General features: G+C 42.2%; 1 protein-coding gene across 9 annotated transcripts in view; it reads right to left on the bottom strand.

The window, feature by feature from the left end:
• The window catches only part of LOC143277456 (hypoxia up-regulated protein 1-like), a 64,727-nt gene that overhangs the window by 17,159 nt on the left and 21,654 nt on the right, over positions 1–25,914 (bottom strand). For 3 of the 9 annotated variants that reach the window (XM_076582282.1, XM_076582280.1, XM_076582286.1), the window contains exons 14-24: positions 25,715–25,847; positions 23,152–23,342; positions 21,737–21,878; positions 20,650–20,719; positions 16,611–16,640; positions 12,123–12,211; positions 9,428–9,613; positions 6,376–6,639; positions 4,183–4,292; positions 2,287–2,497; positions 1,239–1,460 (exon numbers count right to left, since the gene is read on the bottom strand). In XM_076582282.1, the coding sequence (XP_076438397.1) occupies positions 1,239–1,460; positions 2,287–2,497; positions 4,183–4,292; positions 6,376–6,639; positions 9,428–9,613; positions 12,123–12,211; positions 16,611–16,640; positions 20,650–20,719; positions 21,737–21,878; positions 23,152–23,342; positions 25,715–25,847 (1,648 nt within the window). The remainder of the gene's footprint in view (positions 1–1,238; positions 1,461–2,286; positions 2,498–4,182; positions 4,293–6,375; positions 6,640–9,427; positions 9,614–12,122; positions 12,212–16,610; positions 16,641–20,649; positions 20,720–21,736; positions 21,879–23,151; positions 23,343–25,714; positions 25,848–25,914) is intronic. The other 6 variants (XM_076582281.1, XM_076582284.1, XM_076582285.1 and 3 more) reach the window with 6 other exon arrangements.

Below are 25,914 nucleotides of genomic sequence, written 5' to 3'. Positions count from 1 at the left end.
ACCTCTAGGCCAACATTCCACGTCATTTCATTGAAGAACCATGATGATAATGATGATGATGATGATATAGATACTTATACAGTGCCTGTCCTTGGTCACAGACCAAATCTAAGCGCTTTACAAACACGGGGCCATTTGCACGTGTTGTGCTGCCTACCTGGGTAGAGCCAACTGACGGCTGCCGTCATTCATTTCCTATGTAATTCAATCAGATTTCAGGCATGCATACATGCACTCAGACATGTAAAATTTTATGTGTATGACCGTTCTGCTTATTTACCCCACCATGTAGGCAGCAATACTCCGTTGGCTGGGTGGGTGGGGGAGGGGGGGGAGTGCATGCTGGGTATGTTCTTGTTTCCATAACCCTCCAAAGACTGACATCGATCACAGGATTTTTTAACCTGCGTATTTGATCTTCTGCATGCATTTACATACGGAGGGGGTTCAGGCACAACCAGGTCGAATCCAGAACCCTCAGATTGAAAGTCTATCAGTCGCAATATTTATCATTAAAGTGACTGGGTTTATGTAAGTTTTTAATCTGAAAAACTGAAAAAAACAAACAAACAAACAAACGAAAAAAACCAACAACAAAATATATATATATATATATATATATATATATATATATATATATATATATAATCTTTAGAAAATAAAAAACAAAATCCACATGAAATGCATGACATTTTGAGTGCCGGCGTTTTGGTCACAAAGATTCTTTCAGAAGTTTCAGCTTTTATAATCATTATTTTACTTTTTATTCATCTTTTTTCTAATTTCCATTATTCATTTACTTGAATTCAAATATCAACGAAACAGCAGCTGTGCTTTATCACTGACAGAAACAGTTTCTCGCTGTTGCTGTAGTTGTAGTTGGGTTTTTTGGGGTTTTTTTTTTGTTTTGTTTTTCTCCCTAAGTTCTCCAGAGACCAAACAAACAACATCTCCAATTTGCAGAACCACACACACACACACACTGTTATTTTCTCCAAAAAAAAACCAAGTGATCGTGATCTTCAGTCTCGATTTTCATTCTTTCATTCTTTCTTCTTCTTTTTTAAATATTTTTTATTTGATAAGATCACAAGGGGTACTACTCTTTTGCTTCCTTGTTCTCTTTGTTCAAGGGAGCATAAAAAAGTTATTTTCTTCTTCCCTCCCAACCCCCCCGAAAAAAAAACACCAACACACACACACACACACACACACACACACACACACACACAACTGACCGTGGTCTCGTTGATGAGCTTCTCCAGCGTGGTGAGCTCAACAGGGGTGAACATGGGGTCTTCGGGGTCGGTCATGTTGTGGACTGTGGCCAGGAAGTGGGTGGTGGCGTTCAGGTGGTGGCGCAGGGCCTCCAGAGCCTTGGGGCGCTCCTCCTTCTCGTAGACCCTCTGGGAGATGTTCCTCATCAGGGTCTTCAGCTCCGTCAGCTTGTTGGTGAACACCTGGGGAGCAATGGCAAAAATTGAGGGGCAGTTTATACACAAGAGAAAATACAGTGGTGGGGGGGGATGGGGTGTGTGGAACAGTACGATCTACACTACGTCTTCTCGTACACCCTCTGGGATATGTTCTTCATCAGGGTCTTCAGCTCCCCCTGCTTGTTGGTGAACACCTTGGGAAGGGACAGGGAAACAGAGGGGCGGTTTACACACAAAGAAAATACAGTACAATACAAATTATGGGGTGGGGTGGGGGGCGGGGGAATGGGAGATAAAAAGAAAATAATTACAATCCACACTACACGTACAACCTCAAGGAGACATTCTTCGCCAGGGTCTTCAGATCCGTCAGCTTGGTGGTGAACACCTGGGGAGGAACAGGGAAAATTGAGGAGTGTTCATACACACAAACAAAATACAGTACAATCCACACTAAGTCTTCCCATACACCACCCTCTGGGAGACATTCTTCACCAAGGATTTCAGCTCCATCAGCTTGCTGGTGAACACCTTGCAAAGGGAAGCAACATGGAAATTGAGGAGCAGTTTATACACAAAGAAAATATAGTGGTGTGGAACGGGACACATAGGAGCAAATAAACACACAGGAAATCTACAGAACAATCCATAATAATCAAGAGACAGGGCAGCATGGGGTGTGGGCGGTGGGGAAGGGGCAATATCTACTCATACAAATTATAGTGATGGGGTGGGGGTAGGGTGTGGGGGGGGGGGAGGGGAAACGGGTGACAGAAACAAAAATACAGCACGATCCACACTACGTCTTCTCGCCAGCAACACCCTCAGGGTAGCAAAACTTTGCTCTAACCTCCTTCTTGGAGTCGTCAGGTTGCTCGTACAGCCAGTCGGAGGCCTCCGACAGCTTCTGGAGGATGCTCTCCCGCTCCTCCTCCTTGGAGCAGGCCTGGTAGAGGTCCTGGCTCAGCTTGTCCTGCATGTCGAAGATGAAGCCCTCCAGCTCGTTCTTGGCCTTCTCCAGGGCCACCTTCTCCTGGTCCTTCTTCTGAAGCTCCTCCAGCCTAGCCGCACACATTTTTTGTTGTTGTTTTTTTCCGCACACACAGTTAGTTGGCTTTTACTTTAGGGTGACAATGATGACGATGATGATGATGATGTTGACGGTGGTAACAGTAGTGATCAACCCCTTCAGCGCCAGGGGAAAAAACAGCAGAAAGTGGTGTTTCAAGTCATAAAACAATATCCAAAACAATAAGCCTAAAACTGAGAAACTGATCTGGAGATATACCACTCTAAATGAACTGTGTGAATTTTCAGCCTTCCAGAGTTTTTTCCCTTTTTCTATGATGCCATCAGTGACGTCACTATGCACATATGTGATATGTTCTATGGCACTCAAGGGCTTAATCATCGTCATCATCATCATCATCATCATTATCATAATAATACAGAGATGCCAACCCCTATCAAGTGTTTGCAGGGACAATAAGGAATGTGGGTAGGAACATTTTGATTTTGGTAGGAACACTCAGACTCCAAGCCATATCAGCAAACAGTCACAGACGCTGTTTGACCGAGACGCAACTTGATTTAGCCACGGTCTCTCTTGTTCAGGCAAACGATTAAGCTGACTGGTCCACTCAATCTTGTTTCACTGTAAACATGCATGCAATAAGCTGAGCATCATCACGCGAGACCAAGGTCTGTAGTGACTGCCCTGGCCTCGTAATCGTTAAGCCTTGAGTGTCTGGGTAATGTTACGATAATGAAACGATTGGAAAGCATGTGACCCCACCATGTAGTCGAAAATGAACTTGGAACAATTCTGACGTTGGCGTAACATTGGAACAAACTGCGATGGAGCATAACAAAATACAATGAAATTGTAACAGCTGGCATCTCTGATAATAATAATAAGAAGAAGAAGATGTGAAGGGTGATGATGGTGGAAATGATAAAGAATAAGAAAAAGAAGGTGGAGAAGAAGAAGAATCATAAACATCATAATTATGTGAATTTATATGCATGATAGTCAGTCGTGTCTGACAAAGTCTTTACTTAATGACAATGATAATAATAAAGATAGTAATAATTATCATCATCATCATCATAATCAGAAGAAGAAGAAAATCATAATCATGATAATCATGTGAATTTATATGCACGCTAGTCAGTTGTGTCCGACTGTGACCATCAGACTAGCTGAGGAGGCATCTGCTGTTCTGACTACCTGGGCTAGAATTTGATGGTAAAGGAGAGATTACAGCCAAGACAATGGGGATGCAACCTGGACAAGACACTTTCCACTATGATCAAAACTCTAGCCCAGATAGTCCGGAAAGCAGAGGCCTCCTTCGCTGTTCTGATGGTTACAGTCGGATGCGACAGGCGCAATAGCCCTGTGGTTTAAGTGTTGTTGGACTTTCAATCTGTGGGTCCTGGGTTCAAATCTTGGTAACAGCATCTGGTCGGTAGAGGGTGGAGATTTTTCAACATATGTGCAGACCTGCCAGTGCCTGAACCCCCTTCGTGTTTACATGCATGCAGGAGATCAAATACGCACATTAAAGATCCTGTAATCCATGTCAGTGTTCAGTGGGTTATGGTGACACATAAATGCCCATCAAGCATAAACCATGACAGAATCATTGACGAGTCGTGTAACAGGAAGAAGAGGAAGAAGAAGACTCACTATCAAACATACATATGAGTATCAACAACAACAGCAACGAAAATGCACCATTACCTCTTCCTGGCCTGCTTGAACTTATCTGCAGACAGGTCAGGCATGTCCTTGACCTCTACGCTGGCCTCTATGTTCTCCTTCAGCACCACAGTCTTGGGGGCGGCGGGCTTCTGAAACAACAACAAGTGCACCAGAGTTATCATCAAGACTATCGTGGAGACTGACATCATGAGATCCCTCAGATTCCGAATCCTTTGGGGCGCCTTCGAAGCTTTGTCAACCACCTTTCTCCAGTCCTCGCGTCTCTCGGCCGCTCCCAGGGTGTCTCTCAGCTCCATGTCTGTCTACTCTCGAATGTTGTCCTCCCATCTCTTCCTTTGTCTGCCTCTTCTTCTTCCTCCCCTCACTGTGCCTTGTAGGATTGTTTTAGCAAGACCAGAGGAGCGTGTGACATGACCAAACCACTTCAGTTTTCGTTGTCTGGCGAGTGTTTGAAGGTCAGTATAGGGCCCGATTTCATTGCGGATGCATCTCTTGACTTCTTCATTCGTGATGTGGTCTTTGTATGAGATGCCTTATATGCATGTGAATCATGCATGTGAATCATCATCACTCACCATCATCGAAAAGCAGAAAACAGAATACCCCAAAATTGTGGGTCATGAAAAATAATTACATTAAAAAGATAAATGAAATTCACCTCACCTGAAGCTGGAAGGCAAATGGGGTTGGGGAGGGGCAGGGAATACTTTCCATCATATCAAAAATAAATAACACAAAATTATTTCCATATAATGGTAACTTCTCATTTTTCTTTTTATCAGAAACAGAAAAAAGAAGTGGTTACTGATTCTACTTTGAGTTCAGAGTACTTTCATTCCATCAGACTCTCTGAGTCTCACTCTCTGATCTTTAAAATTCCCTTCAAAATTCTGTCTTGTGGTTGTTAACATTTATTAATAGTGAAAAACAAGAAAGTTTATTGACTCCACTTTGAGGCATTTTACTTCATCAATATACCTCTCAATCTCACTTTCTAATCTCTATACTTGAAAATACTTTATTTGGTGACATCCAACAGTGAAAAAACCAGTGAACAAGTAATTTTTGCCCTTTTTTTTTTCGGGGCATCAAACCTTTTTTCTTTCCTTTTCTTCATTTTTGACTCACTTGTGTAAACAAAGTGAGTCTATGTTTTAACCCGGTGTTCGGTTGTCTGTGTGTGTGTGTGTGTGTGTGTGTGTGTGTGTGTGTGTCCGTGGTAAACTTTAACATTGACATTTTCTCTTTAACTACTTTGTCAGTTGACACCAAATTTGGCATAAAAATAGGAAAAATTCATTTTGGCATAAAAATAGGAAAAATTCAGTTCTTTCCAGTCATCTTGTTTAAAACAATATTGCGCCTCTGGGATGGGCACAAAAAAATAAAGAATGAAGCCTAATTATATGCAAACTGCATTTACTGTTATATTTATATTTTTTGTATTCTCTAAACTTGGCACTTTGATCTGATATTCTGACCCAACAGCTAGATCAGTCATTATTATCATTTTTTGTTCAAACAGGAACTTCTTTTGCTAAGCATGGAAGTTTTATTTATTTTGCAAACGTTTTGGTGCAGATAGTAAAAAAGGGAAATTACTCTGTAATGCTAGGGGGGAGTTAATTTGCTTTAAACTGATCTTTCTCATCTTAGACATTACATTTTGAAACAAGAGAGGCAAGGCCTTCAAGACTCACTTATGATGCACTTTTTAAAAAACATCCAAGCTTTTTATGTATTGAGTATAATTTCAAAATGTAATGTTTAAGATGAGAAAGATCAGTTTAAAGCAAACTAAGTCCCCCAGCAGAGTAATTTCCCTTGTTTTACTGCCTGCACCAAAACGTTTGCAATAAACAAAACTTCCATGCTTAGCAAAAGAAGTTCCTGTTTGAACAAAAAATGAAAATAATGACAGATCTTTTGTTGAGTCGAATATCAGATCAAAGTGCCAAGTTTAGAGAATATAAAAAATATAAATATAACAGTAAATGCATTATACTCAATACATAAAAAGCTTGGATTTTTTTAAAAGTGTATCACAAGTGAGTCTTGAAGGCTTTGCCTCTCTTGTTTCAAGCAGTTTTGCTCCATCAAGATCTGTCTCACTCTCTAATTTTTTTCTTCTTTTTTTTTTCTAAATTTATCAAACATTTAGTAAGTTTGAAATAAAATTTAAAAAAAACAACCCAAAACAGCCACTCTCACCTTTGGTTCTTCTTTCTTCTCCTCCTTCTTGTCTTCCTCTTTCTTCTTCTCCTCCTGCTCCTTCTCCTTCTCTCCGTCTTTCTTCTCCTCGTCTTTCCCCTCCTTCTCGTCTTTGCCCTCCTCCTCTTTCTTCTTCTCCTCCTCCTGCTCGCTCTTCTGCTCCTCCTTTGCTGGCTTCTCCTCTTCTTTATCTTCCTTCTTTTCAGCGTCCTCATCCTTCTTCTTCTCCGTGGGCTCCTCCTCTTTCTCTTCTTTGGCTTCCTTCTTCCGTGGGCACAGACACACAGACAGAAACGAACATCCAACACGTGAAAATGCTAACAGAGGTACAAAGTGTTTGGACAAGAAATACACCTAAAAGCAATTTAAAACAACAACATATTATATACATATATATATATATATATATAGAGAGAGAGAGAGAGGGAGACAGACAGACAAGCAGACAGAAAGAGAGAGATAGGTAGGTAGATAGATGGATATATAGATATAAAGATAAATATATCAAGAAGTAACAATGTCAAGTCAAAAGGAATATAGAATGAAAGAAAGAGTGGAAGAATGAAGGAGAAAAAAGAAAAAGAGAAGAAAAGTGGGGGGAAAAGAAAAGAAAGGAAGGAAGTTCAAAGGAATGAAAGGAAAAATATAAACACACACACACACACACACACACACACACACACATTACATACAATCATTTATCAATAACTTTCAATGGCTTTTAGAGAGAGAGGGAGTGAGAGAAAGAATTTGAAGGAAGAAAAAAAGAAAGACAAAAGAAGGAACAACAAATTATACATACACTGAGATGTTAACACTATATGGTTATAACGAGGCTTATGTACGGTTGTGAGAATGGAATGAATCCATGATTTTACAATTCATGAATATACAGAGGTTACAAAAAAAATGGTACAATAATGCAACCTGAGCCACAGGGTCAAGATACATGGACACATATTTTTTTATAATACACATAATAGGCAATCGGTTAAAAAAACAAAACAAAACACAAAAAAAACATGAAGTGATCAGCACAGAAAAGTCTTAGAAGGTGAAAATGTACATCACTCAACAGAGATAATGATTCAAGGAATGGGTTACATATCTAGAATATGCATAATCTGGAGTGAGTTGCACACAGAATGCATACTGATATTCCAGTAATCTGGGATGAGTTACACACTGAATGCAGAATCTATTCACGCAGACGCACACTCCACAATGAAGACTGAAGCATTAACACAATACAGACAATGAAACAATCCCAAATGCACTGCCACTATTGGCATCCAAGCATTCCTGCAGCACCAGAATATTTGATACCACACCAACAGAAGTGCTCCTTCCAAAAACTGTGCGGTCACTTTGATTTTGAACACTAGGTTAACTGATCTTCCACAGCTCAGCATGAATACAGAGTGGTACCCAAGCTGCAAGGCGTCCACCTGGGACGCAAAAGGGTCTGTGCGCGTGGGATTGAATCCCACGCCCGCCAGTATTTTTCTCTCCCTTCAATGGACTCTTCTCCCCCTTCTTCTTCTTCGTTCATGGGCTGCAACTCCCACATTCACTCGTGTGTACATGAGTGGGCTTATATGTGTATGATCGTTTTTACCCGGCCATGTAGGCAGCCATACTCCGTTTTCAGGGGTGTGCATGCTGGGTATGTTCTTGTTTCCATAACCCACCGGACGCTGACATGGATTACAGGGATCTTTAACGTGCATATTTGATCTTCTGCTAGCGTATACACATGAAGGGGGTTCAGGCACTACCCGTCTGCAACATACGCTGACCTGGGATATCAGAAAAATCTCCACCCCTTACGCACCAGGCGCCATTACCGAGATTCGAACCCGGGACCCTCAGATTGAAAGTCCAACGCTTTAGCCATTCGGCTATTGTGCCCGTCCCTTGAATGGACAAAAATCTTCAAAATTAAATGTGTGTGTGTGTGTGTGCTATTTCAGAGGCCACTCAACCAGAGTCACCCTTACACAGTCACCCCCCAAGTTTATTTCCAACAGTCCCTATGCCAGCACTCCATAAGGATCTATCAATGTCAGGCCGTGGTCAGGAGGCCACACACCTGAGGAGACCCTGCACAACTGCTGAATGAAATTACCTGGGTGGTGTTCAGCAATACCCCTTCTGACTCAGCACTGTGCAAGACTCTCTAGCTACTAAGCCCCTCGGATATGACGAAACTGATGGATTCATCCCATATCACAAAAAGCAAGCATCTCCCATCAGATTGGATGAAAGTCAGATATCGGTAATTCAGTTATCCCCCCGTTGTTCTCCATGATAAAGGTTAAAGGTTCTGTCGCCTTTAATGGCCCTCTGGGCAGTGAATTCATATCCACTGTGTCCAGGACCTTTGGCTTCCCCACATGAAGTTGGGTACCCACTCATAATAATGTGAGTGGAGTGAGGAAAGATTGGGAGCTAAGCGCCTTTCCAAAAAGGACACAACACCGTGCTGAAACAGGGCCTCGAACCCTGACCACTGGTGAACACTGGATCAAAAGTCCAACGCCTGACCAATTGTGCCACCACGCCTCCCTTCTCCGTCATGACTACACACTTCTATCACCTTGCGCTTAGCTGTCCTTCTTATTTATTTTTTTCAGTCAACATCATCATCTTTGATGAACAAACTATAAATAAATAAACGAACGATCACTTATTTTTTCATCGTTTTCTTTCTCATTCAAATCAAGCTTCTCACTTCTTTGTTCGTTTGGAAAGGGTGGTGAAGGGGGTGGGGGATCTGTGTGTGTGGGGGGGGGTGTGGGGGGGACAAGGGCGGGGGTTGTTATGGTTATTTTTTCCCTTCTACTTCGGTAAGTACTTTAAAACAATGATAAATCAAATTCTGTGAGAAGCTTAAAACAAACAGTGATACTTCAAATTCTCTTGGCTGAAGTTTAAAACAAACAAAACAAACAACCCTTTCCCCAGATGATGACAATGGCGCTGATCTGAGATATTTAAAAAATAAAAAAAATAAAAAAAAAGTGCATGAAAAAAAACACACAAAAAAAACCTTTTTCATTTCTTCCTGCTCGTCTTTCTGCGAAGGAGACTCAGTCTGGGGGGGCGCCTCAGACTTGCCAGAACCGGTCTGCCCTGGTTCAGACCGGTTGCTGCCAGTTTGGGCCTGACCGGACGAGTCTGAGGCGGTGTCAGTGCGATTACCGTTAGCACCAGCATGCGAGGGCGCGTCAGCAGCCTAAGCAACAAAATGCAAGTGCAAGACAAACAAACAAACAAACAGGCTGCTGGTTGGGGGAAAAACAACAACAAAAAGACAACAGCTAGAAAGCCAGGGCGCTACAGCGAAAACAAGTCCTGTGTCTCTGCTGTGAACTCACTCTCTGCTGTTTTGGCCAGGGTTCTGGCATTTGACGAACAAACAATATCCATGCAGACATACTTTGTTCTTTTTTTGTTCTTTTTTCAAATTCTCTGTATTGAAAAACAGCCTCTGAAAATCAAAGAACAAAACCAAAATTATCAGTACCAACATGTCACATTCTGCTCACTGTCACAGCAGTTGTAAACTCGTCGCTCAGTTAAAAGACGACACTCACGCTGATGTGGGTGTAGCGTGTATGGATTTCTCCCAACGCAGTGATGCCTCCATGAGAAACTGAAGCTGAAACTGAAACTGGCGCTGATCTTGCTTCAGGCAGTGTACCGCATGCATCATTTTTGTCACTTGCTTTGTCTTTTCGGTGCAGTTCTCACTCACACCAAATGTGTTTTTGAGAGCACTGAATCATTAAGACAATGGATTAACTCTCTCCATACGAACGGCGAAAGAGACGACGTTAACAGCGTTTCACCCCAATTACCATCATCAAAGCATTGCAAGCGGAAGGCTCTTATACTGAAGACGTGAATGTTGACAAAGAATACCACAGTTCTGACGACGGAAGCTAAAGGTTGGGTCATTCAGACACCCACTGGACATCCGAGGGGTCTGTGTAGAGGAGAAGAGAGGACTGGCCGTACTGAGTGAGTTAATCTTGTAGCTGTACACTAAAAAGTTCACAGAATTCTTTAAATAAAAAAAAAAAATAAAAAATCCCAGCAAAGAGTGAGCTCAAAACAAACCATTTCAGCAGAAACAACAAAGAGCAAGAACAGAAACTAAAGAGTGCAAGCCCTGTGGACTGACAGAAACATACAACAGAACCAGCAACAGAGCAACAGAAATGGTAGGCGTCTCCATTACAAGTATGATCCATTTGCACGAGCTGTAGAGTACACAGCAACTTTTTCTCCCCTCTCCCACTTTCTTCCACCCCCACGCCCCACCCCCACCCCTACCTCTCCCCATCTAAAGCAAATGGAACATACCTGAAACAGGCTGCAAATACAATGGCAGATTTATGTACAGAGATGCCAACCCCTGTCAAGTGTTTGTAGGGACAATCAGGAAATTTGGTAGGAACATTTTGAATACTCAGACTCCCAGTCACATCAGCAAACAGGCACAGACGCTGTTTGACCGAGACGCAACTTGATTTAGCCATGTTCTCTCTTGTTTGGGTAAATCTAAATTATTAAGCTGACTGGTCCAATCAACGCTGTTTCAATGTAAACACGCATGCGGTCAGCTGAACATCATCACGTGAGACCAAGGTTAGTAGTGACTGCCCTGGCCTTGTGATCGGAAAGTCTAGAGCGTCTGGGTAATGTTATGACAGGAAAGCATGTGGCCATGCTATGTAGCCGAAAATGAACTCACTGGAAAAATTCTGACCATGGCATAACGTTGGAACAAACTGCGATCGAGCGTAACAAAATACGCGGAAATTGTAACGGTTGGCATCTCTGTATGTATCAAGTTCCTGTTATTACACATCACATCAACACCAACAACAGACCACAAGTTAACTATCATCCACTGCAGAGTCTGTTCAATGCTACTATGACCACCACTACTACTACTACTACTGCTGCTAAAAATAGTAACGATAATGTGAATTTATATCACAGAGCTCATTCTCTAAATAGGGCTGTAGGCGCCTTACAAAACCTAGGAAACAGACAGCAAAACCAGCAAACACTGACATGAGTAATGGGATCTTTAACGTGCACATGATATTAGATTTTTTGCACACGTAGACACACAAGGGGATCATGTCCAACAACAACTTACAACAGTGAAAAAAAAAAAATTGTATATATATCTTTTTTTTAAAGTTTTCAAATCAGCCTTCAGTTATTAAACGATAATATATAGGTGCTGTCTTATAAATCAGAACTGTTCTTTGTTGTTAAAAAAAGAAAAGAAAAGTGAAATTATTAGAAAGCCTTGTATATGTATATACGGTGATGTTTCAAAGGTTAAAGAAAAATAAAATAACACATTCACACACACACACATATCCCCCTATCCTTAGAAGATTTTGTGCCTTGCTAGCCAACGCTGTTTAAAAGGTTCAAGAAAAATAAAAGAACACACACACACACACACACACACACACACACACACACGTATATATCATTAACAGAATCAACTTGAAATGGGTAACTCCACAGACTTAACTACAGCTGAGGAAGGCAAGCTATTTTGCTTGTGCACAGATATCCTTGCGATAAAGAGAGAGAGAGAGAGAAAAAAACAAAACAATCAAGAAAGAAACAAGATTTTTAAAATAAAGAAAAAAGAACAAACAAAGGAACAAAGGAGAAAAATAACAGAGAAAAAAAATTTTAAAACAACTCACCCCCTCCTCAGAAGAGTCCGTTTTGCCTTCCTCTGCTTTTCCCTCCTCCTCCTTCCCTCCGAACAGGCCGCCGAAAGCACTGCCAATCTCTTTAGAACAAAGAAAACATGGTGTTGCCCATCTCTTTAGAACAAAGAAAACATGGCACTGCCCGATCTCTTTAGAACAAAGAAAACATGGCACTGCCTGATCTCTTTAGAACAAAAATAATATGGCAATGCCCATCTCTTCTGAACAAAGAAAACATGGCACTGTCAATCTCTTTAGAACAAAAATAACATGGCAATGCCCATCTCTTCCGAACAAAGAAAATATGACACTGTCAATCTCTTGAGAATAAAGAAAACATGGCACTGTCAATCTCTTGAGAACAAAAATAATATGGCAATGTCCATCTCTTTAGAACAAAGAAAAATGGCACTGCCAATCTCTTAAGAACAAAGAAACAATGGCATTGCTAGTCTCTTTCGAACAAAGGAAAAAGACTTATTGCTGCATTGGTGTGTCAACATCACAGACCTAAACAGACGAGAGAGATGTGGAAAAAAAAAACCCACCTAGTGAAATAAAATCGGTCAACAAAAACAAAACTCAATCAATCAACACAGGGGGGGTGGGGGGTGGGAGTGGGGGTTCCAGCATGAATAAGGGATTTCTTTTCTTTTTCATTTGTTTGCTTTTCTTTCATTCTCCCCTATCTGTAAATGTGTCCTTCATTCATTCCTGTTTGTCAACTTTTATACTACTTTAACTCCTTAAAAATAATGAACACAGATTTCTCCACACACAAACAACAACAACAACCAACAAAAAAATAATAGATATAGATATATAGATATAGATAAATAGAGAGAGAGAGAGAGAGAGAGAGAGAGAGAGAGAGAGAGAGAGAGAGAGAAATGAGTAGAACTATGCATCACAGTTAAATACAGATTCTAGAAATTAATGACCATCATTATAACACACACACACACACACACACACACACACACATACACAATATCACACACATACGGATAAGAGAGAAACAATGAGAAAAACTTGAGAAAGGGAAGGAGAGACAGACAGACAGAGACAGAGAAACTGAGATGGATGCTCACTCACTCAGTGAGAGAAAGAGACAAAAACTGACCAAGAAACTCATTGAGCAATGAAAAATGCACATACCTCATATGCTACGAACATACAGATATCCATACGACTTTACAAGTATGCGTTTGATATGCACACACACACACACACACACAACACATGCACACAAACACCACGCACACAAACGTATGTATCATATGTACACATCATTTACATGAACTATTATGCATGCTACATTTTTAACAAACCAACATGGGAACAGGAAACATTACCTGATCTGAAGATTCAGAAAAAAAAAATGTCTAACCATTTACCAACTCATCTGACTCAATTCAATCCAAATCAATAAATATGTCAATAAATCATTAAGATACAAATCTATGTGCCAGAATATAACTCCATACTTTTCAAACATATCTTATTTACAAAATGTACACACCCAACGACCATGGCAACATGTAATTTACTTTACATGCAACTACGTACAAGATAAATAGCACATCTGCCATGAACGTGTAGACATTTTTTGTACAGAAAAATCCACGTGTCTCATGACACTTGATTTTTTTGCTCTTTTATCATTTCACAGCCTTTTTAAATTACTGGTTCCAGCAGATATGCTGGCGCACTGCAATCATCTTATGAAAGAAACCGCTCGCTTTTTTCCTCTCCAGAACTGCCACTTTTGTTGTTGGTGTTATTTTTGAAACAGAGTGATATTTTTGTTGGTTCTCCAGAACCCATACAGATGAACTGGGATGGTAGTCATGTCTGGTATTGTTGTCACCTTCCCTGACACTCGCTACCTGAGCACACCCATGCAGGACATGGGAGACTGATCCCCTGAGGGGGGTTTGGGGGGGGGGGAGGGGCACGATGGTGGGTGGGCATCAACAAGGGGAGCAACCCACATGCAGTGTCACAGCCAATGATGAAGCTCAAGTGTCAGTCTAATCAAGTGAGAGGTGAGGCAAGATCTTTGGCTGTTATTTAAGCATCCAATGTGATCTTTGCGTTGTGTTAAGTACGCTAACCTTTCTGCAGTATGGATACATCATTTCCCTCTCTTATGTATGGATCTATCATTTCCCTCTGTGATGTATCCTTTCCCTCTGTGACGTATGGACCTATCTTTTCCCTCTGTGATGTATGGACCTAACATTTCCCTCTGTGACGTATGGCCCTATCATTTCCCTCTGTGATGTACTGTCCTACTATTTCCATCTGTGATTATATGGATCTATCATTTTCTCTTTTGATGTATGCACCTATCATTTCCCTCTGTGATGTATGGACCTTTTAGTTCCCTATGTGATGTATCCTTTCCCTATGTGATGTATGGCCCTATCATTTCCCTCTGTGTTGTATGAACCAATCATTTCCCTATGTGATGTATGGACCTATCATTTCCCTCTGTGATGTATGCACCTATCATTTCCCTCTGTGATGTATGGACCTTTTAGTTCCCTATGTGATGTATCCTTTCCCTATGTGATGTATGGCCCTATCATTTCCCTCTGTGTTGTATGAACCAATCATTTCCCTATGTGATGTATGGACCTATCATTTCCCTCTGTGATGTATGCACCTATCATTTCCCTCTGTGATGTATGGACCTTTTAGTTCCCTATGTGATGTATCCTTTCCCTATGTGATGTATGGCCCTATCACTTCCCTCTGTGCTGTATGAACCAATCATTTCCCTATGTGATGTATGGACCTATCACTTCCCTCTGTGTTGTATGAACCAATCATTTCCCTATGTGATGTATGGACCTATCATTTCCCTCTGTGATGTATGAACCTATCATTTCCTTCTGTGATGTACGGACCTATTTTCTCTTTTGATGTATGGACACATCATTTCCCTCTCTGATGTATGGACCTATCATTTCCCTGTGATGTACGGACCAATCATATCTCTCTCTGATGCACAGATCTATCATTTCTAACAACGCTGGCAGCAACATAGTTGAACTTGGAAGAAATGCCTCACCAAAACATGGAAGATATGCCTTGCCAATCAGTGTAAAATGATTGGAAAAGAGCCAGAGAAAGTCAATAATATTATCAACAAATGTACATGTGTGCTGGGCGTTCAACATCGTCACAGACCAGACATGTGCTGTAAAAATACAACACTACAATGTACTGTTAAACAGTGACAGGGTTTGTAGTTAACCAGGTTTCAAAATTCCAAATGACTGCCGCAACTGGGGGAATTTCAATCTGATTTCAAAAGATTTAACAAAAACAAAAAACAAAAACAAAAAAATGGTGCTAAAGAAATAGCTCGTGTTGATGAAAATAAAACCAAAATAACAACAACAAAATAACCAGTAAGCAAATAAACAAGAAAAAATAATGCCTAAAAAAAAAATTTTTTTTTTTAAAGTTGCATTTCATGTACGTTTATCCAACTCATAACCCGCCACGATTAATGGCATTTTCTGAAGACGGTCCTTTTGAATGTGCAGTTTTGAACCGGCTCGCCCTAACTTGCGAAAGAAGGTAGGGACACACTTTACTAAGCCGAACCCTGGACACAGTGCATATGAATTCACTGCCCCTGATGGCTGCCAAAAGGCCAAAAGACCTTTAACCCCTTCAACCCTGGGGTGCTGACCGTCTCGGCAAGCATCCGTGCCATACTGATGCAGAAAAAACACGCGTAGAAAATATACTATTTCTTCCTCCAAATTATGTGCAGACACACCCAGAAATACTGCACAAGTTAGTTCCTTCTCCTTATGGTATATTCATGAGTATGTGTGTGTGTGTGTGTGTGTGTGTGTGTGTGTGTGTGTGCAAATGCATACAAATGTATTAATAATGTGTGCAATTTCCCATGCTCATAGAGGGAGGTGCAGGGAAGTTTTCTTCATCTAAAAAAAGCAAAAAACAAATGAAAAACCAAAACAAAAAAAACACAAAAATAAACAATAAAAGAACAGCAAAAACATATTCACAAACAAAACAAAAAAAAAGCAAACTAAATCTGGATGAAAAAAAGAATAAAAAAAAAGCCACAGCAAAAGCATTAAGCCATGCTGGAGCAGACTAAAAACAAAAAAAAAAACATTAAAAAAAAATATTCACACAACAAAACTGAAAAAAGTTGGAATTCTTTTTTTTTTTTTTTTTTTTTTAAATAAATAAACAAATGAATAACAGTATATAATAAAAATGATAATAATATCAGTAAGTACTGATGATAATGATAATAACTATAATAATAATAATCAAACAAAAATATCCATCCAGTATATTCTGCAGCAAAACTGGTACGCAAGAAAAGCACCTGGGAACACGAAGACCATTCAGTCTCTGCTTAGCCTGTTCAAGCGGTTTAGTGAGGAGCAGGGGGATAGAGAGAGAGAGCTCGAACAGTCTTACCTCTCAGCTGCTGGAAAAAGGTACGCTTCGCTGGAAGTGTGAAAGTATGGCAACATTTCGTCAGCCCACCCCACCCCTACCCCTTAAAAGGGCATGAGAAATGTTGCAAAACTTGACTATAATTTTTTTTTTTTTTTTCTTTTTTAATTTACAAAAACAACTTCTAAAACTGCCTTCAAAAAAGGGCATGAGAAATGTTGCATACTTGACCCAAAAAACAAACAACAAAAAATCCCTCTAAAACATGCCCCCTAAAAGGGTGCGAGGAATGTTTGAAAACTTGACCAAAAAAGACAACAACTATAAAACCTTGCCCTAAAAAGCATGACAAATGTTGGAGAAAAAAACAAGAAGAAATGAAACAGAAAACATCAGAACAAACTAATAGCTACAAAAAACAAAACAACAACAAAAAACACTGACTGGTCTTTTGATACACTTAAAAAAAGACAACACTGTAAACACTGGGTAAAACTGCAGAACATCTACAGTCAATATTACAGTTTTCTTCTTCTTCTTCTGCGTTCACTCGTATGCACACGAGTGGGCTTTTACGTGTATGACCATTTCTACCCCGCCATGTAGGCAGCCATACTCCGTTTTCAGGGGTGTGCATGCTGGGTATGTTCTTGTTTCCATAACCCACTGAACGCTGACATGGATTACAGGATCTTTAACGTGCGTATTTGATCTTCTGCTTACACGAAGGGGGTTCAGGCACTAGCAGGTCTGCACATATGTTGACCTGGGAGATCGTAAAAATCTCCACCCTTTACCCACCAGGCGCCGTCACCGTGATTTGAACCCGGGACCCTCAGATTGACAGTCCAACGCTTTAACCACTCGGCTACTGCGCCCGTCACAGTTTTCATCAAACTCTGATTACTTTTAATGTGTTCACTTTAACACTATCCTCAGTTGTTTGTTTGGTTGGTTTTTTTTTTTTTTTAGTTTTATGCACAGCAATCAAAAGATAAGAACTCTGTACTCTGATGGAGAACGTCAATGCCTGTAATCCTGGGCACAAATTTACAGCGTAGATTTTTGTTTTTGTTTTTTTTTCACCCACTCTTCATGTAACAACCTGCAGTCCTGTCTATCTCTGGATCCTCTTCATGTGTTAATTAAAGGTTAAAGATCCCACGGTCTTTAACAGCCGTCCGGGCAGTGACTTCACATTCAATGCGTCAAGGGCTTGGTATACGAAGACCGGCCCATATCATGCGTCTAGGGCTTGGTATATGAAGACCGACCCATATCATGTGTCTAGGGCTTGGTATACGAAGACCGAGCCATATCATGTGTCTAGGGCTTGGTATATGAAGACCGAGCTATACCATGTGTCTAGGGCTTGGTATACGAAGACCGAACCATATCATGTGTCTAGGGCTTGGTATACGAAGACCGAACCATATCATGTGTCTAGGGCTTGGTATATGAAGACTGAACCATATCATGTGTCTAGGGCTTGGTATATGAAGACCAAGCCATATCATGTGTCAAGGGCTTGGTCTATGAAGACCAAACCATATCATGTGTCAAGGGCTTGGTCTATGAAGACCAAACCATATCATATGTCTAGGGCTTGGTATACGAAGACCCGAGCCATATCATGTGTCTAGGGCTTGGTATATGAAGACTGACCCATATCATGTGTCTAGGGCTTGGTATATGAAGACCGACCCATATCAATTGTCTAGGGCTTGGTATACAAAGACCGAGCCATATCATGTGTCTAGGGCTTGGTATATGAAGACCGAGCTATATCATGTCTCCAGGGCTTGGTATATGAAGACCGAGCCATATCATGTGTCTAGGGCTTGGTCTATGAAGACCAAGCTATATCATGTGTCTAGGGCTTGGTATACGAAGGCCGAGCCATATCATATGTCTAGGGCTTGGTATATGAAGACTGACCCATATCATGTGTCTAGGGCTTGGTATATGAAGACCGACCCATATCAATTGTCTAGGGCTTGGTATACAAAGACCGAGCCATATCATGTGTCTAGGGCTTGGTATATGAAGACCGAGCTATATCATGTCTCCAGGGCTTGGTATATGAAGACCGAGCCATATCATGTGTCTAGGGCTTGGTCTATGAAGACCAAGCTATATCATGTGTCTAGGGCTTGGTATACGAAGGCCGAGCCATATCAACTTATTCCACTATTTTAAGCCCTCCACAACCCATAGTCAGGTACCCATTTACACCTGGGTGGAGTGAGGAAAATCAGAGTATGAATGTGAATCTTTGTCCTGTGGAACAGGCACCTCTGATGTCAGCCTGTAGTCTACTGTCGTGTGTGTGTGTGTGTGTGTGTGTGTGTGTGTGAGTGTATTTAAGAGAGAGAGAGAGAGAGAGTGTGTGTGTGTGTGTGTGTGTGTGTTTAAGTGTGTGTGTGTGTGAGTGTATTTCATGTGTGTGTGTGTGTGTGTGTGTGTGTGTGTGTGTGCTCGCGTATATTAGTCCATCCACTGTTATTCCAGGCTTCAACAATTTTACTACTTTTCATGCTACATTTCAATGTGCCTGTATTTTCCATGTTTAATAAGGGTGAGAGGGACATCGTTTCTGCACATCAGTCTCATCCCATAAACGAGGCAATACAGCCTGAAATTCACGATATTTTAACTTTGCAGGAATCATTTAAGGTTCTGTCCCAGAAAGAGAGAGCCAGAGAGAGAGAGAGAGCCAGGGAGAGAGATTATCTAAAATGCCAAAAATATGCATGACCAAGACTATTAGCACCTGGCAGTTTACAGAACCATGAGAATACCCAGCACTTACTTCCCTCCAAAAAACGTAAAAAATAAATAAATAAAAGAAATTTGATGACACCACATGATAAAATATTATAGCTGATCATGAATATAAGCCCACTTGCCATAATACAAATGGCAGAAATGGGAGTGGGGGGAGGGGGGGTGCAGTATACAGAACTGGTAGCCCATCAAATGCAATTTAGCATTAAAAAGAAATTATTAAGAAAAAAAAAAAGACTGCACCTAAAAAAGGGGTTATGATACAACTTGAATTGTCTATAAAACACAGAAAAATGTCTTTGATCTGTACTAGAACATAAAACATTTACACACACTTAAAATGGGTATGCATCCCAAGAAAAACCGGACTAAACTCTCTCCAGTTCTTATTTCCCTTATGCAACTGACAGTCACAACAGAGTCATGCCCCTTCACTTTACTTTTTTTCTTTTTCGCAAAATATTTGGTCACCTTGTACTTAAATCCAGACTTCTGCTAGCATCTTTCTCTCTCTTTCATTTTATCATTTTATATATAAATTTCTTTTCTTTTAATACAGTCCTGCCAGCCTTTACCCAGAATTACTCTTCGAAGAAAGCCATTGCAACCTATGACCAAACTTTCTTCATTGTTGTTATTCGTTTCGTTTACTGTTCATTCCGTGATTCACTGTTCCTTATTACCGTTTTTGTAATTACACAATTTGTTAAGATACTGTGAAAGGTCAAATTATATATGATAAGACCCTTTTTTTCTGAAGAGAATATTATATTTATCCTGAGCAAGCACGACAAAGAGAAACAAGACTACTACCAACAAAAGATTTCCCCCACCCCCTCACACATGTTGAACAAGTACTTGAGGTGGGTATGTGTCAACATTAACTCATTCTACCCCCACAGCTACATGCCAGCTACAATTCTCCTCGACCAGCACTACACGAGACCACTGCAGAAAAAACAGGGTGGTTCACTAAAACAATATAAATCAAAGGAGAATTGTTGATATAATCGGTTGAACAAAGCTTCGTTTTCATGCTTCTGAATCCATAAATGGTTCAGTTTAGAATGCCAACTGTACCAAGCAAGAATGAACGGAATTAGAACAGAGTGTTGGTACGAGAATACTCGTACCTGGTCCACAGGAGAAGTAACCATGGTACGAATCAACTCATACCTGGAGTAGAATGAGTTAAGTATGAATGTCACACACACACACACACACACACACACACACACACACACACACACACACACAGGTGTGGTCTACTTACTGGACCAGGTGGATTCATCCTCCTTGGGTTCTGGTTCAGGAGCCTCTTGCTTCTCAAAGACAGCCTCCACCTAAAACACAGAGAACAGTTTCGGTTTCTCAAAAAGGCGTAACAGCATTTGGGAAAATCCTTACACACTACACCACACAATGCCTGACCACCAGCACAAAACCACACACTGAGTGCATGCATTATATTTGTGTTCCTACCAGAGTTGATTTCTCATCTCCAGAATTAAGCCAGAGGACAACATCTCTTGTTGCCATGGGTTCTTGTTCAGCGTGGCAAGTGCGTGCTGCTCATGGGACGTCGGTTTATCTTCTCATCTAAATGACCAGACGCTCAGTTTGATTTTCCAGTCAAACTTGTGGGGAGCAGGAAGTGAACCCAGACCCTCACAGACACTGTACTGGCAGATTAGCATCTTAACCATTCTGCCACCTTCTTCCCTGTTGGAGAGTGGCAAGTATGACCACCGCCGTGGAGAAGCAGTTAGTGCAACATACTATCAATGGGGAGGACACAGGTTCAAGCCCACTGGAGGTGAATTGTTTTCAGTATGTGTAGCCATCTCCGAACAAGAGTTGAGTGTGTTGTGGGCTCAAATGGTAAAGCTGGGACCACAGAGTTGGTTTCAACATGATTTCATTCTCAAAGGCAAGTAAAGACACTGAAAACACATAGAGAAGCAACAAGCCGAAGCTTAGGGTGTGCTGAGCCCACAGAGTTCAGGGTCATCCACTTCACCAATGCTGCCTTTGGAAGCATTATTCAACTTTCCTGACCAACACTGCAGGTGGCTGTATCTCTCAGCCTGGTTGATGCCAAGATAATACTGTGAGACTAACAGCCTTGTCAACTAGCCCCAAACCTGAATGGACCCTCAAAGCAGCATCGTCATCACTCCCATCATTTTCAATCATCTTTGATACGTACAAAACAAAATGTCCCAATGCGCACACACGCACACACACACACAACACACACACATATATATCACAATGACCTGTACACAAAACTCCCTGTCCTTTTTATAAATAAAATTTGTTTCATTTTATTTCATATCATTTTTTCCACACCCACCCACCTTCTCCAGATGCAGGATGCCACTCTCGTCCATGCGGAAGTGGGCCTTGACCCCCTTGTACTCCGCCTCCTCGCCATGCTTGGCATAGGCCGTCTCTACCCCTGTCAGGTTCACGTTGGTCAGCGACTGAGAGGCAAAGGCTCTGCACAAACAGCACGCAGTTTTCTGAGGTCTTCGATCGCACAGGACACCCACCCACCACCGAAAATGGAGTATAACTGCCTACATGGCAAGGTAAAAATGGTCATACATGCAAAAGCCCACTCATGTACATACGAGTGAACGTGGGATCACACAGGACATCACCCCTGAAAACGGAGTATAGCTGCCTACATGGCGGATGGTAAAAACGGTGATTCATGTCAAAAACCCACTTGTATGGCATATGAGTGAACGAGGGAGTTGCAGCCCACGAATGCGGAAATGGGAAAGGAAAAAGAAGAAGAAAAGAAGAAGAAGACAACGAAAAAGAGAAGAAGACAAGAAGGAGATGAAGAAGAAGAAGACAAGAAGAAGAAAAAGAAAATATAATAATAAACAAATAAAATGAAGGCATACAGAGCACAGTACCCCCATCTCAGATGGGGCTCACCATGCTTTACAACACACAAATTCAAGATTCAGTATGTACCAAAAATCAACACATTCATTACCACAGTCTCACACATCAAACAGGCCCAAATCACAGCTAAATAAATCCATCACATTCACCATGGTAAAAATGTACACCGAGGAATCAGGCATCACAAAATAACACCCCAAAAAATCACAAATACATAGAAATCAACATGAAGAAGAGCACACCCAGCGATCAGATCACAGCAAGCATACATGGATGGAAAAGTTTTACTGACAAAAATACAGTTTGAAAAAATATGTTTTGAGAGGTCTCTTGAATGTGGGTGTTGGGGTGTGACTGGGGATGAAGTTGGTGAATTCCACTGTTTGGGTGCAACAAAAGAAAAGGAACGTTCACCGTTAAGCTTTTGTGCAAATCTTTGGAACACAGTGTGCACACGTCTTTTGAAGAACAGAGTTGTCAATCTGGATGTGTGAATAGACAGAAAGCAGATCCGAAAGATAGGGCAGGACAAAAAAATCAGCGAAGAAACTGTGACAAGAGGATCCCCCCACCTTTCCTTCCCCCCACCCCTTAACTGACCCCTCCCTCTCCCCACCCTCTTCACCAGCTACACGTCACTTGAAGAACAGAGTTGTCAGTCTGGATGGTGACTAGACAGAGAGTAGATCCAAAAGTAGATCTGAAAGATAGGCAGGACAAAGAATCAGTGAAACTGTGACAAGAGGACCCCCCCCCACCTTTCCTACCCCCAGCCCCTTAACTGACACCTCCCTCACCCCACCCTCTTCACCCCCCCCCCCCCCCCCCCCCTCAGTCCCTCCACCCTCCTCACTTTCTTTCAGCCTCGGGCATGAACTCAAGGTCGCCGTAGCGCACGTCAAAGGTGAAGTCCTTGAAGTGTTTGTTGAAGGTCATGACCTTGCGCTGAGGGTAGGGGTTCATTCGGCCAAACAGAGTGCGTTTGATCGTCCTGGCCGTGGCCCCCTGTCCATCCTCAGCCGTCTTCTGCTTCTCAAACTCCACCTGAAGCAGGAATGCAGAGGAACACTATATGTAAGTACTGTATTGTATTGTATAAACTCTTTTTGTCACAACAGATTTCTCTGTGTGAAATGCTGGCCGCTGGGAAAGCATTCTTCATGCCTGCAATCCCCCCGCCCCCCCCACCCCCCCATCAAAGTGGATTTTTCTACAGAATTTTGCCAGGCACAACCCTTTTGTTGCGGTGGGTTCTTTTACATCCAATAAACGTATGCTGCAAACGGGACCTCAGTTTATCGTCTCATCCAAATGACTAGCGTCCAGACCACCACTCAAGGTCTAGTGAAGAGGGAGAAAACACTGGCGACTGCCTGGGTGATCTGAAACAATGCGCTCAGATTCTCTCGCTTCCTAGGCGGACGCGTTACCTCTAGGCCATCACTCCACTCTTGTGGAGATGTCGACCCCTTTCAAGTGATGCCAGAAGTGATGCCTTGCAGAGATGTCAACCCTTGACAAGTGTTGGAAGGAACAATCAGGAAATTTGGCAGGAGCATTTTGAATTTGGTGGGAACACTCAAGACTCCGAGTCACATCAGCAAATGTACATTTTATCTACAAGGCGTACAAACACTTGGGCCTGCCTGCAACATGGAGTAACTGCTACGATTAAGCTGACTGGTCCACTCAATGCTGTTTCAATGTAAACACGCACGTGATTAGCTGAGTATCATCATATGAGACCAAGGGACCAAGGTTAGTAGTGACCACCCTGGCCTGGTGATCAATAGGTCCAGATCCTCTGGGTCATCTTACAACCATGGATGTATTTATAGGCTTGTGTGTTACAACAGGAAAGCATGTGACCATGCTATGTAGTCGAGAATGAACCTATCGGAATAATTTTGACACTAGCCTAACGTCGGAACAAGCTGCGATTGAGCGTAACAAAATGCTGCAAAATCGTAACAGCCGGCATCTCTGCATATGTGTGTACACTAGTCAGTCGTGTCACCATCAGGACAGCAGAGGCGCCAGCTGCTGTCCCGACTGTCCAAGCCAGTCCATCTTGTCCGACTATGACTATCACAACAGGAGGCAAATGCTCTCCTGACAATCTGAACTAGTATGTCATGTCCACTATGATATTCATAACAGCAGAGGAGGCAACTGCTTTCCCCACTGTCTGGGCTAGTCAGTCGTGTCTGACAATGACCCTGAGAACAGCAGCGGAGACAGTTGCTGTCCTGACTATCTGGGCTAGTCAGTCGTGTCCGACTATGACCCTGAGAACAGCAGAGGAGACAGTTGCTGTCCTGATTATCTGGGCTAGTCAGTCGTGTCCGACTATGACCCTGAGAACAGCAGAGACAGTTGCTATCCTGATTATCTGGGCTGGTCAGTCGTGTCCGACTATGACCCTGAGAACAGCAGAGGAGACAGTTGCTGTCCTGATTATCTGGGCTAGTCAGTCGTGTCTGACTATGACCTGAGAACAGCAGAGGAGACAGTTGCTGTCCTGACTATCTGGGCTAGTCAGTCGTGTCTGACAATGACCCTGAGAACAGCAGCGGAGACAGTTGCTGTCCTGACTATCTGGGCTAGTCAGTTGTATCTGACTACGACTATCACAACACCAGCTGATGCAACTGCTGTCCTGATTACCTGGGCTAGTCAGTCATGTCCGACTATGACCCTGAGAACAGCAGAGGAGACAGTTGCTGTCCTGATTATCTGGGCTAGTCAGTCGTGTCCGACTATGACCCTGAGAACAGCAGAGGAGACAGTTGCTGTCCTGATTATCTGGGCTAGTCAGTCGTGTCCGACTATGACCCTGAGAACAGCAGAGGAGACAGTTGCTGTCCTGACTATCTGGGCTAGTCAGTCGTGTCCGACTATGACCCTGAGAACAGCAGAGGAGACAGTTGCTGTCCTGATTATCTGGGCTAGTCAGTTGTGTCTGACTACAACTATCAGAACAGCAGAAGATGCAACTGCTGTCCCGACTATCTGGGCTAGTCAGTCATGTCCACTATGACCATCAGAAGATCAGAAGCGGCGACTGCTGCCCTGACTGTCTGGGCTAGAATTTGATCATAGTGGAGAGTGTCTTGCCCAAGATACATCCCCACTCTCTCACAGCCAAGAGGGCTTCAGGACAATCACTACTGGGATGGTGCCCAAAGACCAGCTATCCCCCCAAGGCTGCAGCAGTAAGAACCATTGCAATCATACCTTCCAAGTTTGAGAGCCATTTAGTCCTTCACAAAATACAAAACTGTAAACGAAACCCGAACGCAGATGGCCCAACTAGACGCACCATACGTTAACAGTAAAAAGAGCAGCTGGGACACAGCATACGCACTGCACAGCTCACCATGAAACGCATCAACACGGACAGACACCCAACTCACATTGACTGGGTAGATGTTGGCATCGCGGACGTGGAAGGTTTTGACCTTGAACCCTTTACCCAGGAAGGCTGCCTGGTAGACCGCCCCCAGTGCCGCTGCCTCGTCAGTGTTGATGCTTTTGCCCAGGTCACTCCTGTCAACACATGTGATACAAATCAACACTACTACCAATACTAATGATAATGATGATGATGATACTG

The sequence above is a fragment of the Babylonia areolata genome, chromosome 34 (genome assembly GCF_041734735.1).
Source record: "Babylonia areolata isolate BAREFJ2019XMU chromosome 34, ASM4173473v1, whole genome shotgun sequence".
In the NCBI taxonomy this organism is placed as follows: Eukaryota; Metazoa; Mollusca; class Gastropoda; order Neogastropoda; family Buccinidae; genus Babylonia; species Babylonia areolata.
This window is presented reverse-complemented; position numbering and strand designations above follow the sequence as displayed.